Source organism: Onychostoma macrolepis, chromosome 12, assembly GCF_012432095.1.
Source record: "Onychostoma macrolepis isolate SWU-2019 chromosome 12, ASM1243209v1, whole genome shotgun sequence".
NCBI lineage: Eukaryota > Metazoa > Chordata > Actinopteri > Cypriniformes > Cyprinidae > Onychostoma > Onychostoma macrolepis.
In genome coordinates, this window is record NC_081166.1 from 27,308,576 (window position 1) to 27,327,218 (window position 18,643).

Consider the following 18,643-nt stretch of genomic DNA (forward strand, 5'->3'; position numbering starts at 1 on the left):
TCCACTTTCCATTCACCCAGATATGTATCCAGTTCACCCTTAGCCATGGTGCAGGGAGCGTAGCTCCACTCCGCGCTCGCACCGTCCATGGCTTGCTCCCTCGTGGTGGGCACTGTCGCCAGCTCTTGCACTTGGTCTGACGGATTGGGCTCAACGTCCGGGGCGATCCTCCGTTCAGTCGCTTGGCTTTGCGCTGGCTCGTCTATCGCAGCGGGAAATGGCTCTCCTTCATCGGTGGGCTCGGGCTGATGCTCCGCACCGCGGGGAATGGTGGGCTGGGCTCTGGGTCAGGAGTGGATCTGGCGAGATCATCCACGGGGCAGATGGTGAATGGCGATCTGCTTCTCACCGGAGTCCACTCCACGAAGGCGGCGAATTCCACTCGAGGACCATCTTCGGATGACGGCGCGTCGTCTGGGTAGCTGGTAAATTCTGTGAGGGCCAGAAACAGTCTGGTATGATCCTTGAGTGAATGCTCCCCCTGCTCCAGGGCGGGCAAGGGGATCCATAGGGATAACCGAAAACAAAATGGAGGGGAGACACGGAGTTTACTGTTTTGGTCGGGTCTTCTGTCACGATTCGCTGTAGTAAGGAGCACGATCGAGGGAAATGAGGAAACGTTTAACAGTCTTTAATCAAGGAAACACTGGGAAATAATCCACAACAGGAGCTTGGCAAACACACGTAGCAACAAGTAGACCCGACAAACACAAACTGAATGGACTAGGGCTTAAGAACACAGGGCAATCAGGGAAGAACGAGACACACTTGGAATCAAATTAACACAATCAACAGGAGACAGAAACTGGGTCATGGAGTGCATGGGGAGCAAAAACACAGCAAAAACAGACCAGGGGCGTGACTTTTGCATTCACTCGCAAAGATATTTGCATTCCATCTCAAAACGTTTGTGTTCTCTCGCAAAGATATTTGCGTTCTCTCACAAAACCAGTTGAGTTCGGACAAACTCTTCCTGTTTACTTTACAGCTTGCAGTGGTTACAGCTTGTATGTTCACAATAGAGCAGTTCATAGAGTTTTATTTTGAACTTGGACTCAATAAAATAATACAGTCAGTGCTTAGTTCAAGGCACGGTTTTGGGACATTCTAAAACGCTTAATGTTTTAAAACAGTAACATTGGAGGACCAAATTCGGTAATAACAAATCCTGATAAAAAGTAGTAGGCTAACATTAATAACATTACTATTAAAAAAGCAGAATATGAACGCATGTTCAGAATATGAACGCAACGCCCTGCACGTTAAGACTTTTCTCCCCCATAGAAAATGCTTAAGGTAGGCTAATGAAAGGTTCATACAGCTCACATGTTCACAATGGAGCAGTTCATAAAGTTTTTATTTTGAACTTGGACTCAAGTATAAAGAAATACAGTCAGTGGTTAGTTCAACCCTTACAAAAAAGAAGTTTATTCAAGTGTGCTTTTAGTATACTTCTTTTAAACTAAAAATAGCAAAGTATACTTTTAGTTTACTTTTTATGTACTTCTCAGAAATATACTTAAAAATACATTTAAGTAGAGATCGACTGATATATCGATTTACCAATATTCTCCCGATATTTAAGCATTTTACCATAATCGGATATCGGTTTTGAACGCCGCCATATGGATATCTTGTGGGTGTTTTGAGAATTGTGCGCAGTATCGCCATTGCAGCTGTGTCTGAGGGGAGACGAGACAACAACAACGGCGTGCACAGGTACTTGATTTGCAGTAGTTAGTACACTTTATTTAACATAACAGCCATTAGTGCACAAATTAGATGTATCACATAAATGCCTGATATGCAGTGACATGCTCTAAGAAATAGAGACGAACTCACGGAGTCACGTAAAATAATCTGTCAGTCTGTCCCAATAAAGACGTAACTTTGCCTGAATTAAATAATATGCAGCCATGAATGAGTGCATGTTGGAAATAAAAGTGCTGAATTTAATTCTCTCTCTGTTGTATGCTCATTATTAGTCTCGAGAAACCGCTTTCATTTTGCTGTTCACTCAGCGGTTGATGCTCAGGAAATGCTCCAGCACGGCCACCGCATGTAACAAGATTCACTTGTTTAAAACACCCTAAATTATATTAACATTTACTATATAACCATTATTTCGCTAATACACCATTACAAATAAATACATCTCTATGGAAATGAATTATTTATTATCTCCGTGAGCGATCGCAATTTGAGTAGGCTATAGTTCTGTGTAAATGCATAGATAAACACACCGTCAGCAGGCATTTCATCATCTAAAATGACAAAAACATATTAATAATTCTGATAACATAATAGTTGAGAAAGGCAATAAAATACGATGTTTTGTTTGTTATATTCCAATATTCCAGAGAATATTATTCAGTGAATTAACATTATCCACTGAATTATTCTTCACTCTTTAGCCTATTAAACAGCTTATAAACCTAAAACTGTAGTTTAAAATGAAGTTATGACTCCTGTCCTTTATTTTCTCCATTTGAAAACATTCTACATTTATTTTGCTTTTTATAAATAAAATGTTATTATTGTTGTAATATGAAGGTTAAATTTAACATGAAAGACTGTTAATTTAAAAAAATCAATATCGGTCGATCACTACATTTAAGTACACTTGACTTATACTTAGAAAAAGTCTAAATATATTTGAGCTATATATTGTGCTCCTTGAATACGTGTTTTCATTGTTATATGGTAGGAGGCGCGTACATATCTTCTGTACAGAATTTCCAAAAAACACAAATGAAGAAGAAAAAGAAACAACAGATACTTCCACATCAGACATAAAACAGCATCAAAACTGTGTAAGGTTACGGAATAAAATCTCGACCAATGAAGAGGTAATAATGACTGTCAAGCTTTGGGTTGTTGATCGACTCCATCTATGTTTTGATTATCATTCTGAATCCAATTCATAGTCTCTTTTTCAGCTTTTTGTTCAAAAAGTTTGTATTTCTTTATTTTTTAATTTATGAAATTTACCCACATTCAAGTGTTTAAAAAAAGAATGCATGACGCTAGAATAAAATGTTTTGTTTACAAGCAGATACCCTTTTTTTGGACGTTTTGTATGTTCAGATATTCATATAACAAAATATATACAAATTAATACCTAAATAGGGACATAGTAGTATACTTAAAGTATGATGTAAAAACTTATGAGTATACTTCCAGTATAAAACTACTAAACTAGTAGTTTACTGAGACTATACTTCAAAGTGTACTAAAAATGCTACTACAAGTATTTAATTAGTAAACTATCAGTATAGGCTATCTATAAGTTCACTTTTAGTATAGGGCTAGTTGCAGCGCAAGCTAAAAGTATTTATGTAAACTAGTTGCGTACTCAAAGAACGCAAAGAAAAGCAGATGAGCCCAGAACGGAACAGCTTGCAGTGGTTCATTTAACACTTAACGCAGGCTAATGAAGATGATAAAAAAAAGACGTGCTAGTTTTTTTTTTGTAATGTTTTGTCTGCGGGGGTTCTGGGCTGTGCGTAATATAAACTGTAAACAGATTTGGTATTTTTAATTCACCGTCTTCATTCATCAGCCTACCTTAAGCGTTTTATGGGAAGAAAAAGCTTGCGTGCAGGGCGTTGCATTCACATTATGGGCTATTCTGCTTAGTAATATTATTAGTATAATTAATATTAGCCTAATAATTTTATCAGCTTTTATTATTATCGAATTTGGTCCTCCAATGTCACTGTTTTAAAACATTAAGGGTGGGTTGCACCAATAAGGATTAAGTTTAAATAGATTAAATCAAGGTTTATCTAATAATTCTGTTGCACCAAACTTTAAACCTTGTTTAAAAATAAGCAGGTTTACATTTAAACCATCATTTTGATCCTGGATTTATTTTATATTTATGGTAGATTAACTTTAATCCTGTTGCTTCATAACTTTAAACTCAGATTTAAATCTCAATTAGGGATTAATTTTGAATTTACAGGTGAGGAGGTTTAAATAATATAAAGTTCACCTACAGTTACAATATGTGGCTGAATGAACAATGACAGAAACAGTGGGTGTGTCGTCAGGTCTCAGAGAGGTGTTTATTATAAATAAAAATGAAAATCAAAGCGTACTGATCCAGCAGATTGTGAGGGTCGTGGCAGTAAACTTGCGTCTGCTATCGATTCCAGGATGTGAATCCGTCGCTTATCTCGGTGCATCTCAGCGTATGACAAAGAAAAGATAGGATCGCGACCACGCCTCTCGTTTCTCACGCCCGCTCCATACGCGTGCTGGATGGCGAGCAAATGGACAGTGCGCCGCAGGTACTCCGAGAATCATGGCAGTTGTTTTCTCTTATCTCGGTTGTTTGTCATAAACTATAGCCTTCTCCATTAATTAATACTTTAAATATATTGCCAACATTATGAAATCCGTATGCACTGCCTCAAAGTTTTCATTGTTTGCTTGATCAGTCGTTTGATCAACGGTCTCTCTACGTAACATTAGCGGTTTATAATGGGAGCGGACCTTTTACAAGTTTATTTCCTTTATCGACAAAAGCAACTTGTCAGAGACAGAGGATAAGGAATATTAACAATGTTGCTGTTTAATTACATGATGAATCCATCATGGCGGAGAAAATTTATTGTAGATGGAGGTTTTAATCGCAGGTTAGAATTCTAATCCCCGATTTGTTAATCTAAATTTAAAATTAAGTGGTGCAACACAACTGGATTTAATATTTTTTATCTTTGGCGGCGCCTGCCGCGATGCGCCGTGCACGTGGAAGCGGCAGGATTTTGGGTGCTCGAGCGCCGCTTGCGTATGGCAAGCCAAAGTATTCGTAAACGCCTGCTCGGGCGTCTGATTGCACACTGACACGTCAAAAGCGTGCTTTTTGTCAGCAAAACGCGCGTCCTCAACGTGTGATTTGCCATAAAAACGCGCGTTGTTGACGTGCGCTTTGAGTTCTTGGAACACGCGCGACAGAAACCCGTGTTTCTTTTAATCAAAACGCGCCTCCACGACGTGTGATTTGCTGTAAAACGCTCCTTGTTGATGCGCGCTTTGGAGTCACCAAAAACGCGCGTTTTTGACGTGCGTTTATCATAACAGAAATGGGCGTCGAATACTCTCGTTTTGAGTCGGACAAAACGCACATTATGAACGTGTAAACAGGTAAACCAACTGGCGGTGCAAACGCCTGTCTGAAAATAAAGTGCTCCCTTCTAGTGTTCTCAAAATGGCACGTCCAAAGCATGTGCTCACTTCATAGGGCTTGAGTCTGTCATGCTTTGTCCGCTAGGATTTGGGGTATTACGGTAAGGCATTGCTGCCACATAGGTATTATTTTCCCCCCACAAAACACATTAAACAAATGTCATTAAACTTCAGTTCACATATTAGCTAATGCTCCTTTTTACATTTACAAATGTTGTGAAAATATAGCTGAATTAGTAATTATAAGCACAAACTATTTATGTTAATATATTTATTAACTCAATCACAGTGGTTAGTTAAGTTTAGCTGAATGCTTGGTAAAGACATAAACACATTGTAATTTTGGTGCAAAACATGTTTTTATTACACTTATATTAGTATACTGGTGTGTATCATTAAACAGAATATTCTTTGAATCATACATCAACAGGAGGGGGGAAACAAATTTTCAGGAAAATATATGTATTTGTTAGGGTACCAAAGCAATGAAATATAAACGGATTGAATCATGTTCCCTTATCAAATTGACCCCTGTACACTGCTGACCCCTTACCCAACCTTAAACCACCAAACCTGTCCCTAACCCTACCCGTATACCTCAACAGCAGCAAAAGTGTTGTACATTAAGAAAAGCTTTTAATGATTGAATAACATGTTAAAATCCTTTGTAGATTTTCGAGATGTCCATAATCATATGAATAACTCATTTTAGTCAATCTCTGCAAGACAGACTTTTTAGGATAGGAGATAGAATAAAAATGAGCTCCTAAAACTTACTGCCAGATTCTGGAAGATAAATTCTTCAAACAGTGGTACAAGAGGATGTGATGCTGGTCCTTCAAGAGTCACTCAACTTATCTGTCCATAAAGCCTATACAAAATCAGTCTTCATGTATTTCACAACACTTCAGCATGTTATTCTTATTAAGTGAGGGTTATTTTTTTAGCATTTTTTACCCAAGCAAAGTCTCTGAGAACCTGACACATTGCTCTTCTGGAGACTCCAGGAAGGTTGCAGTTCTGGAAAATGATGGTGCTGGAGACTAAATGGTTCCTAATGGTTTCTCACCTAATTCTTCACCTTAATTCTTGTGCAGTTAACGTGTCTTTTCTTCTGCACCCGTTTTTTCTGACCCTGCTGACCCAATGAGCATTTTGCTGCCCAATGGTCATGCCTTAACTTTGCTAATTCTATTATTGCATCCTTCTCATGGGCATTTAATTATTATTATTATTATTGTTTTTTACTTGGTCTGAGTTCAATCTCTTTTTTTGGCTCATTTTATCTGTAAAAGAAAGCCTGCCTAATAATTCAGCACACCTGAAATAAGGAGTTTTTGACTTTCAGCCTTCATAGACAATTATATAACTTAGAAATTATTAAATACAAAATCAATAGTAGTTATTAAGATTGATGTGGTTTGGAATTGGTAAAATGTTCTTGGGAAAAAAATATGACCAGGATATCAACACAGTGTACAGTTATTAGTAAACATTAACAAGCACGTTATTTCACGTTTCTTTATATGTGAATTTATGTTAACTAATGACCTGTTAACCATTAGGCCTATATAATGTTTGTTAATGATCTATTAATAAAAGTTATTATAAAGTGTTACCCGGTGAATGAAAAACAGTGATTAACCTACCTTACAATTGTGTCTTCCACAATATCGAGGTCCGGGTTTAATGTTGACAAAATATGACGATAAAAGTGATCCTGCACTGTACCAGAATTCTATGAGCCATGGTGGTCATCTAGGTGCTACATGGTGCTATAGAGGTAATGTTACACAGCAGCTAAAATGAACAACAACTTACATCCCTTAGACATCACATAAATTGTACCACACCACTGATCTAGAATAGAGAGTTTATCAGACCCATTTGTTTAATGAACCTTAACCACATACAATTAAAAATGTTTAATATTTAATATGTTTAATGTGTTTTGTGGGGAAAAATAATACCTATGTGGCAGCAATGCCTTACCGTAATACCCCAAATCCTAGCGGACAAACCATGACAGACTCAAGCCCTATGAAGTGAGCACATGCTTTGGACGTGCCATTTTGAGAACACTAGAAGGGAGCACGTTATTTTCGCCTGTCTGGATACTTCAGACAGGCGTTTGCACCGCCAGTTTGGTTTACCTGTTTACACGTTCATAACGTGCGTTTTGTCCGACTCAAAACGAGAGTATTTGACGCCCATTTCTGTTATGATAAACGCACGTCAAAAACGCGCGTTTTTGGTGACTCCAAAGCTCGCATCAACAACGAGCGTTTTTACAGCAAATCACACGTCGTGGACGCGCGTTTTGATTAAAAGAAACACGCGTTTCTGTCGCGCGTGTTCCAAGAACCCAAAGCGCACGTCAACATCGCGCGTTTTTATGGCAAATCACACGTTGAGGACGTGCGTTTTGCTGACAAAACGCACGCTTTTGACGTGTCAGTGTGCAATCAGACGCCTGAGCAGGCGTTTATGAATACTTTGGCTTGCCATACTTGCGCTCCTCCTCCGCACCGCCAGCAAAACCACCTGTGTTTTGCCACTTGTCGCATGTCTCCCATTGATAATGTACTAGACACTCGCGACTGCCGCGTCCCGTGTGAAAGGGCCTTTAAAGCCCAGTTTACACTACTGCCTTAAGCAGTGGTGGAAATGGCCAGAATTTACTGGGGGGACTCTAGCTTGGAAGGGGGTTAATAATAGTAATTTTAGATGACCTTTCGGATGTATTTAATTATACAACACTTTATAATCTATAATAACATTTATTAACAACGTATTTGTTACGTACAAGCACCTGCAATTCTGGCCAAATTAAAGATACGTGTGTGAATTTGCACATATTACGTTGCAAAAACATTTGCAGTTAGTTTTTAATATTTCATTCATGAGGACTCTATGCTTACATTTCTTTTCAGGAGCACTAGTGCTCCTACTTAAAAATAAATAAATAAAAATAGGAACAGACCTTCTGATCAATGACAGGAGGGTCATTCCTGGGATTCGGTAACATTTTAACTTGGAATATACATGTTTTTCAACTTCTAAATACCCCACATCATTAGGCACATATCAAACCTTCAAAAAAATATTCATCATATTTTAATATATCATATTCAAAATATCATATTTTCCCACCTCAGGCATTACAGACCTTTTATCAATTTGAGTTTTTTTCCAGCTTTTTTTTTTTCTTCTCAACCCCGTAACGGACAAAATGGGATTGGTTTAAAAAGGATTTTACACAGAAATCGTTATAAAACAAACATCTACCTACTGCTCTTGTGTCCCTGATAAAAATTTAATGATATCAAATGTAACATTTATCATCATTTTCACATTTTTATAGGACTGAAGCTAAAAATACACAAATTGTTTGTCTACAGTCTCTTTATTTTTAAGTTAAACATTTTAACTAAAACTACAATTTTATTGTTTTAGCCCTTAACATGTCAGATGGTAATCAGCAAGAAATGTTTGTTCTTAATTGTCTTCCCTATATTTTTCTGATGGGGTTGAAGACTGTAACACATTTGAAGGGATACATTGCCTTAAATTTACATTTTTAGATTTGTTTGTCTCTCATATTGTCCCCTTGTTTCTGGGTCTACATATCTGCATGGCCAACATTGTCTTTCTGCTGCAAATGTGGGCACAATTTCTGATGTATGATGCTTGTCCACGTTTAAGTGGACATATTATGTCAAAAATAGTTGTCATGCTTTTGGAGTATATATATTTACTGAAACCATAACTATTTTATATTTTTTCATTAAAATTATTAATAAATGAAGCAAATAACAAATATATTTGTGATGGGGTTGAGTGTGACGGGGTTGTGGCCACTGCTGCTCATGTAGCACAGGAGAGTAGACCATATATGGCAGCAATAAAATAAACACATTGTATATATTTACGAATGAAAATAAAATGTTGTAAAAGTAATAATTTTCCATCTTAATTTTATATGACGGGGTTGAGTTGTTAAGCTTGACAGTACCCTCCCTGACCATAACATGCCTCAAAAATATGAATAAAAAGTATGATACCACTAACCATTTTCTGCACCACTATTAAAGAGACCTGGATGAAGTCACATATGAGTGGAGACTAAATTATTATGGGCGAGGAATGGTTAGTGTGACAGGGTTGAGTTCAGACTGAGAGACATAACTTTACAGTCTGTTTTTTTAATCAAATATTTTGCTTTTTTTTTTTAGAAATTGTTTTTTCTAAAAAAAAAAGTAAATGCTTACATTGTTGCCAAAAATCACAGACACTATGCACATTTTGTTAATAATTTTCTAAGTACAAACTCAGGGACATTACAAAATGCTTGGTTCAAGATAGATACTGTATAAAACATTATTTTATGCTAAAAATATAAAAATGCAATAATTATTTTTATTAATTATAATGGGCATCCCAAAGTTTTGTGAAAAGCTTCTAACAATTTTGGTGAACCACCACTTTAGAAACTCTGGGGGACTGAAATATTACTGAATCCCAGGAATGACCCAGAAATTAACCTTCCTATTGTTATTTGACTCTAAGTTTTTTTTTTTTTTTTTTAAACCTTTGTAATGCCATTTTTCTAACTTTATTAAATGCATGTCATCTTTTGTGCCAAAAAACTTTTATCAAAAAATTAACTACACAATCAATTAAATTAAAATAATAAGATATAACAATAACATGTCACGTAAGGAGAGACTCGGATCCAATAGCGAGTGAAGGAAACAGTTTATTGATAACACAGAAGGTAGAAACCACAACAGTATCCAAATATCCCGGAGGGACGTCCTAGCTCGTAGAGCAAAGGTCCGAGAACAGAAGTCCAGCCGCGGAGGGTAAAATCCAAGCAGGTCACAGAACACACTAGAAGCCGAGGGGAGAACAAACAAAGGTGAGCGAGAAAACGAACTGACAAAGGATCATGAAAGAGCGACCCAGATATAGGCAGTGAAATAGGGTGCAGGTGAAGCGCTAATTAGGAAACGGGTTGCCAGCAGCGGCAGAACCACGCAACACCACACACTCCCAGGAATGAGCACAGAGACCCATGAACCGTGACAGTACCCCTCCTCCTAAGAGCGCCTCTCGGCGCTCCCAGAAGCGCCTGCCTGGCGATTGTAATCATCGATAAGAGAGTGATCCAGTATGTCTCGCAGGCACCCAACTCCTCTCCTCTGGACCGTAACCCTCCCAGTCCACCAAGTACTGAAATCCTCGACCCCTCCGTCTCGAGTCCAGAATACGTTTCACCAAATAAACAGGTTCCCCATCTACGAGACGCGCGGTGGGGAACCGGGACAGGCGGGTTAATAGCAGAATGAAATACGGGCTTTAATTTAGAAACATGAAAGACGGAATGAACTCTCCTGTACGCAGGAGGAAGTTTGAGGCGGACTGCCACCGGACTAATGATCTTGGTGACCGTAAACGGGCCAATGAATTTGGGAGCAAGTTTATTACAAACGGTGCGAAGAGGAATGTTCTTAGATGAAAGCCACACCTTTTGACCAACGGCGTGAGCGGGAGGCTTAGACCGGTGGCGATCGGCTTGGGCCTTGGTGCGCGCTCCCACCGGAGGAGAGTCTGTCTGGCTCTGCTCCAGGTGCGACGACACCTCTGAACAAAGGCGTGAGCGGAGGGGACCGCGACTTCAGATTCAGTACAGGGAAAAACAGGTGGCTGGTACCCTAAACTACCCTCAAACGGAGATAGGCCCGTAGCCGATACCGGTAAAGAGTTATGAGCGTACTCAACCCATGAGAGCTGCTGGCTCCAGGAGGACGGATTCTGAGAAACCAAACATCGTAACATGCGTTCTAAATCTTGATTTGCTCTTTCCGTCTGGCCATTACTCTGAGGATGATATCCAGACGAAAGACTAACAGTCGCCTAATAAGTGACAAAACTCTTTCCAAAATTTGGAAATAAACTGAGGCCCCCTGTCAGAGACCACGTCCGTCGGGAGGCCATGAATGCGAAAAACGTGGTCAATGACAGCAACCGCTGTTTCTCTGGCAGAAGGCAGTTTGGGCAGAGGGATAAAATGAGTTGCCTTCGAGAACCGGTCCACCACGGTCAAAACCACCGTGTTGCCCTGCGAGGATGGAAGACCCGTAACGAAATCTAGCGAGATATGGGACCAGGGTCTCGAAGGAACTAACAGCGGCTGGAGGAGTCCCGCCGAGGGTCGATTGGAAGTCTTAGAAACAGCACAGACAGAGCAAGCCAAGACAAAAAGTCGTATGTCACGAGCCATAGATGGCCACCAGAATCGTTGTTTAATAAGAAACGTAGAACGACTCACCCCAGGATGACAAGCCAACTTGGAAGAATGACCCCATCGAATGACGTCCGACCGTAAACTCTCAGGCACAAACAAAGCGACCGGTGGGCATCCGGGCGGAGGCGTTACCCTTCGGAGGCCGTGCGAACCTTCGATTCGATCTCCCAAGACACCACAGAGACGACCACTTTCTGTGGTAAAATGGGCTCGAGACGACGGGCGCCGGAATGGTCAAAAACACGGATAACGCATCAGGCTTGATGTTCTTAGATCCCGGACGGTAAGAAATAGAAAAATCGAAACGACCGAAAAATAAAGCCCACCGAGCCTGTCTGGAGTTTAACCTTTTGGCGGATTTGATGTATTCCAAATTCTTATGGTCGGTCCAGACAATGAAAGGAACCCCCGAACCTTCCAACCAATGACGCCACTCCTCCAAGGCGAGCTTGACTGCCAGCAGCTCCCTATTACCAATATCGTAGTTGCGTTCGGCGGGAGATAAGCGGTGAGACAAAAACGCGCAAGGATGCACCCTGTCATCCGAGGAAGAGCGCTGGGACAAGACCGCACCAACTCCCTCCTCTGAAGCGTCAACCTCCACCACAAACTGACGTGATGGATCAGGGCGGCGAGAATGGGGGCTGAAACGAAGCAGCCCTTTAGTTTGGTGAACGCAGCCTCGGCTGCGTTGGACCACCTGAACGCAGTTTTGATGGAGGTTAAGGCGGTCAGAGGAGAAGCTAGCTGGCTGAAATTGCGAATAAAACGCCGGTAAAAATTGGCAAAACCCAGAAACCTCTGCAGGGCCTTACGAGAATCTGGGATTGGCCAATCCACCACAGCCTTAACTTTGTCGGGATCCATGCGCATTCCCTCGGCCGACACGATGTACCCTAAAAAGGGGACAGACTGTGCATGGAAAACGCATTTCTCCGCCTTGACATAAAGCCCATTCTCTAACAGCCTCTGAAGCACTTGCCTGACGTGCTGAATGTGTTCCTGGAGAGAATGAGAAAAAATCAATATGTCATCCAGGTAGACATAAATGAACTGATCGAGCATATCTCTCAGCACGTCGTTGACAAGTGCCTGAAAGATCGCTGGAGCGTTAGAAAGACCGAACGGAAGAACAAGATATTCAAAGTGCCCCTGGGGGTATTAAAAGCGGTCTTCCATTCATCCCCTCTCATGCGAACCAAATGATATGCGTTACGGAGATCCAATTTCGTGAAAACAACGCACCCTGCAGGCGCTCGAAGGCAGAAGACATCAACGGCAAAGGATAAGTATTCTTCACCGTGATGCTGTTCAGCCCCGATAGTCGATGCAAGGACGCAGGGAACCGTCTTTCTTTTCCACGAAAAAAACCCGCCCCGCCGGTGACGAAGAGGCGAATGATCTTGGCTGCTAGAGAATCAGAAATATATTTCTCCATGGCCTCCCTCTCCGGAGCGGAAAGTGAGTATAGTCTGCCCTTAGGCGGAGACGCACCTGGCAATAAGTCTATAGCACAGTCATAGGGACGATGCGGAGGAAGAGAAGCAGCTCGAGACTTACTGAACACTCCCTTCAGGTCGAGATACTCCCTGGGCACGTTAGACAGGTCCCCATGCTCACCCTGAAACACAGAACAAGAGACAGGAGGACAAGCAGACAATAGACAAGAAGCATGACATTTATCACTCCAGGACAGGACATAATTGAGACCCCAGTTAATGTGAGGTTTGTGTAAAGTCAACCAGGGATGACCGAGGACTACGGGGACAGAAGGAGAATTAGTTAGAAAAACAAATGTCCTCCGTGTGATTGCCGAGGTGACCAGTCTTATCAAGCCTGTGGTGTGAGTCACAGGAGACAATGATTGACCGCTGAGGGCAACGACAGAAATGGGACTCTTAAGGGCAAAAACAGGAATTCTAAGTTTATGGGCCAAAGTAAAATCCAAAAAATTACCCTCGGCTCCCGAGTCAATGAGAGCCTGACAGCTGTAATTGTCTGAGTCCCACTGAACCTTGATCGGAAGATGGGTGACAGTGTGGGAGGTCTTTCCGTAGCAAACCCGCCCGCCAGTAACCTCCTGTTTACCGACGGACTCCGGCTTTTACCGGACACTGTGCCACCATATGGCCAGCCTCCCGCAGTATAAACATAATCCGCGACTACGACGTCTCTCCCTCTCATCCGGAGAGACGGGACCGTCCCCACTTGCATGGGCTCAGAATCCGAGACTTCGTCCGGCGTCTCATACGAATTGTATGAAGAGCGATCTAAACGATCAGAGGTCGAGAGAAGAGGTCTGTGCTGACTTCGCCGTCGCAACCTGGCATCCACCCGGATAGCCAAGTCAATAAGCCCATCCAAAGAGGTGGGTAAATCCAGGGCATAAATCTCGTTTTGGATGTGCGGAGCCAGTCCGTGCAAAAACATATCCCATTGGGCCTCGGCATTCCAGCTGCATTCTGCTGCCAAGGTGCGAAACTCAATTGAATAGTCTGTAACTGTTCGGTGAGTCTGGCGTAACTCCGCCAAGATCCGTGCCGCCTCTCTCCCAGACGCCGCTCTATCGAAAACCTTTCTCAGTTCCCCCGAGAACGCCTGGAACGAGGAAACACACTGGTGCTTATTGTCCCAGACCGTGGTGCCCCAGAGAGCAGCCCGTCCAGCAAGCGACGTGATAGTGAACGCTATCTTAGATTCCTCTGTGGGAAATGATGACGGCTGAAGAGAAAAGTATAAGGAACATTTAGTCAAAAAAGGACGGCACAAATGAGGCTCACCGGAGTAGATAGTGGGAGGCGGCAGCCGAGGTTCAGCAGAATGGGTGGTGCTAGATGCATCTGGAAGTGCAGGTGGATTGTGCACAATGGACTGTTGTGTAGACTCCACTTTAAAACGTTGAAACTGAGAGGTTAAATCGGAAATCTGCGAGACTAATGTCTGAACGGCGCGGCCAGTGCTCAGCATCTGTTCCTCCTGTTGAGTCATTCTTGCGTTATTATTCTCGAAAAAGCTTCTTAGCTCCGTAGCACTCGCTGGATCCATTTCTGGTCAGTTCGTTCTGTCACGTAAGGAGAGACTCGGATCCAATAGCGAGTGAAGGAAACAGTTTATTGATAACACAGAAGGTAGAAACCACAACAGTATCCAAATATCCCGGAGGGACGTCCTAGCTCGTAGAGCAAAGGTCCGAGAACAGAAGTCCAGCCGCGGAGGGTAAAATCCAAGCAGGTCACAGAACACACTAGAAGCCGAGGGGAGAACAAACAAAGGTGAGCGAGAAAACGAACTGACAAAGGATCATGAAAGAGCGACCCAGATATAGGCAGTGAAATAGGGTGCAGGTGAAGCGCTAATTAGGAAACGGGTTGCCAGCAGCGGCAGAACCACGCAACACCACACACTCCCAGGAATGAGCACAGAGACCCATGAACCGTGACATAACAATCAGGAAGAATAAGTTTCCAGTCAAATGAAATCAGCATCAACAATTCATCTTTGCATGGCACAGAAGAGCACAAATGTGGCATTAAGGAATATTTACAGAATTTAAGAAATTTAAGAAGACTCAGAGGTGGCATTAATGCATCTCATAATAACAATGTTATGAGATTAATGTTTTAAATATATAAATTTCAATGAATTAATTGACTCAATTTATACTTTAAAAATGGAATAGAAACTGCCAGTAGGTGGCATCAAGGCACTGTCTTTGTCATTGAATCATTCATTCAATCGATTCGTTCAAACGGCTGACTCATTTAGTTAAAGCAAGTGACTCTCTTTATGAATGGGTCATTGAATCATTGACTCACTAGATTTGTTCAAAAGCAAAGATTAAAAAGCTGTTACCCTCCGTTCATCGCTATCTCACAAACTTCCATTTTAATGTAAAAAGCTCTCTACACTGCACACTGAATATATTATTTACATCATCTCTACACTTTGTTTGTTACGATGAATGACAACAACTGCAGTCTGCTTTCACAGTCCGTGCTGTGAGGAGCAGGACGAGCGGCGGTAGAGAAGCATTTCTATTGGCTGCAGTCTGCAGGTATTAAATTGCAAAAGACGGCGTTGCGCAGCGAACCATAAACACAGCGCTACGTTTATATGCAGAACTGGGATCGCTTTCGTAGTCTTTTGAAAATATAGAAATCATGTTCATTTCCAAATAAACCTAATCAGTTAGAAATGAAACGCCGTTCCCCCTCGAAATTCACTCCCGGACTCCGTCCCCCCGCGTCCCCCCCCCCCCCCCATTTCCAGCCCTGGCCTTAAGCCCAATTTATACTTCTGCGTTGGACCTACGCCGTAGCCTCCGCAGAGAGGCACAGGCCTGCGCCGTAACCTATGCCGTACCTGACGTGCACCTCTCCAAAAATCTAACAGCGCGTCAATTCTACGCGGACCGCAAGCGCTGTGATTGGTCATTTATTATACAGCATTATACATCAGTAGTTGTCCGTGACAAACAATGTTGATCTGCCGTGGTACACGTCCCTGTGGAGATTGAAACAATGCCATCTTCTCCTGTTCCGTTGTTGTCCCCTTTTTGTTGTTTTAAATAATAATTTAATGATTTGATATTTATTTGCCACCGTCACGGCTATAATGCTTCTCCGACAAGCCGCTTCTTCGGCTTTTGCCGTGGTACTGCGGGTTACACCAGCAACATGCCCGTGGACACTGGACTAGCGGTCCGCATGTGTACTGCACGTCGGACGACGATGCAGAAGTATATATGAAAACCGACGCACAGCTTACGGCGTAGGTCCGATGCAGAAGTATAAATTGGGCTTAAGTCATGAAATTACCAATATATTACCAATAGAGCGGGGGAACTATGATGTCACTTTGTAGGCAAAAACCCAGAAGCGAGTTAGCATTTTAGCACTTCCAGTTCCATCATCCCAGAATCAATGGTTTTTTTTTAATGGGAGTTTGGTAAAATCCCCTAAAATAAGGTCCGTGGTTCACACAAGCTCAAGATACTTTCACGTTTTATTCTACGGCATAACCGTTTTTAACCGTTACGTTTCTTAAAAAAGACGGTTGCTAACAAGTTGCTAAATGGGACTAGGCGCTGTCGGAAACATTAAACGTCACCGCGCTGAACAGTTTGTCAATTTACAGTATTTCCCATTTGTAGTATAATTTATAGTACAATTAATTGTAGAATAACCAATTAATAGTTTACCGCATTTTATATTTTTGTTCGGCAATGTTTTTTTGCTTTGCCCTGAAATGCAATACAAGTCTTCGGATGGAAGATCGCTCACTCTGCTGTTATTTAATTGAATAAATGCACTAGAATTTTATTGAATAGTACGTGGAGGGGTTGTTGCGATAGAGGCCATTTACACTAAGTGAAAATAGCAGTATTCTTTAGCGATATGCTATTTACACAGTGGAAATAGCTTTAGATTCTATTTATTCTCTGTTAAAATAGCAGGATCCTGTTAATTACTTATTGCAAATATTGAATAAAAGGGTATGATTAATTGTGGCAAAAAACATTAGAGAAAAACATTACTTATTGCAAATAGTGGCAATTATCTGCACCTATGCATTGTAATACATTATAAAATAGTATGCAATAACTTGAGTGTAATTTTTTAATTTTATTTCAAATTATTAAATGGGATGCCACCTTATTGGGACAAAAGCTCTCCCTACACCTATCCTAACCCTACCCGATACTTTATGTTCAGCTTTTCTGATGTGATTTGAAATTTGAAAAGGGAGAAAAAAAGTTTGCCAAAAGGTAAATTCGAACCCGGGTCGATCGTGTCAAAAGAAGTCTAATGCACGCTTTATCATCTGTGCCACTGAATCTGACAATTGACAACCGTCTTTTGCAAATTTGACTATCCCAATCATGCGTTTGTGGGTGGAGTTAATGTAAATAGCCTCTGCCAACAACATGGCTATTTGTACTTAAATAGACACTCCGAATTTTTTTTTTAATATTCCCAACAATTAAACCGTTGCCCACAGAAAAAAACAGGGGGTGCTGCAGCACCCTCAGCACCCCCACTTCCTGTGCCCCTGTTTACACCACCATGCTGGCAGGCAAGAACAGCCGGGAGCGAATATGAAATGAATGGTGCCAGCATGAGTTTCAAGGCAACAGAGTTCACTGCGCACTTTAATTCAAAAGACATAGACCTGCACATAGCAAAACTTAATAGATTAAACATAACAGATCCTTATATGCCCCTGGGGTGCTTTTAACGTGCATCAATAAAGGAACGGATAGATTTCCTGACCTGCAGTATCCTGATATCTACAACTACCTCATCAACAATTCCCTCCTAACATTACTGCAGAGACTCTTTAAAAGCCTACAAAAGCCTGGAGGGGTACGAATGGGCACAATCTAATTTTTTGATGAATATTCAGGAGTCTGCCGGCTAAAACCATAGACTGTAAAAATGTCGTCACTGGAAGGGTAAGTCAACTGTGTTGTTAGCTAACGTAATCGACCCTAGCTGTCCTTGTAGGTAGCCAGCATGTCACTGTGAGTACAGTATACATCATAAATATCATGAAATCTTACCCGTTTAATCCCAAATGTTGTGTTTGTTAGCACATTTTATTGCAGTGAACCATTTTAGAACCGTTATTTGGCATTAGTGCGAGCGCCGCATATTGTGAAGCAGGAGCGACGAGCCGGCAGAGGATTCTGCAGCCTTCCTTGAACAGTTATGTTTAGGACTTTCTGATTTACTTAACGAATACTGCGTGAAGGGGGCAAGAAACTGGCCAAGGGAGGTCATGTACAGGACACATAAATTGAGCCCAATATACGAGACGCCCTGGCTAATACGGGATGGTTGGCAACCCTAGCTTTCCCCTGCCTGTTCTGGCATCCTGGTGCACAGCAGCTGTCCACCATGTTGAAAACAGTCTGGTTTTAAATTATTGTTCTACAACTCTTGATACCAATGCTACGGCCGCTCTAGCGCTCTCCTGATGGCCTGCCAAAGTGGCGGAATTTAGATTTTCTGTGACGTTTAGATTTGCGTGACGTTAACCTCTGGAGCTCTATAGAGTACCTATCTGGGACGTTCTTGGTTATGTTACGTTAGGACGACGTACGTAGTTGGTATTGGGATGGTAATGGAATTACATGCA

At 41.6% G+C, this 18,643-nt stretch overlaps 1 protein-coding gene across 2 annotated transcripts in view; it reads left to right on the forward strand.

Annotated features, from left to right (window-relative positions):
* LOC131551073 (uncharacterized) overlaps positions 1-18,643 on the forward strand; it is a 99,531-nt gene that overhangs the window by 9,536 nt on the left and 71,352 nt on the right. Inside the window, exon 1 of one of the 2 annotated variants that reach the window (XM_058793707.1) lies at positions 6,802-6,976. The exons of the other annotated variant lie outside the window; for it this stretch is intronic. Coding sequence (XP_058649690.1) covers positions 6,883-6,976 — 94 coding nt within the window. The 5' untranslated portion in view covers positions 6,802-6,882. Of the gene's footprint in view, positions 1-6,801; positions 6,977-18,643 lie in introns of those variants that run through there. 2 annotated transcript variants of the gene reach the window in all.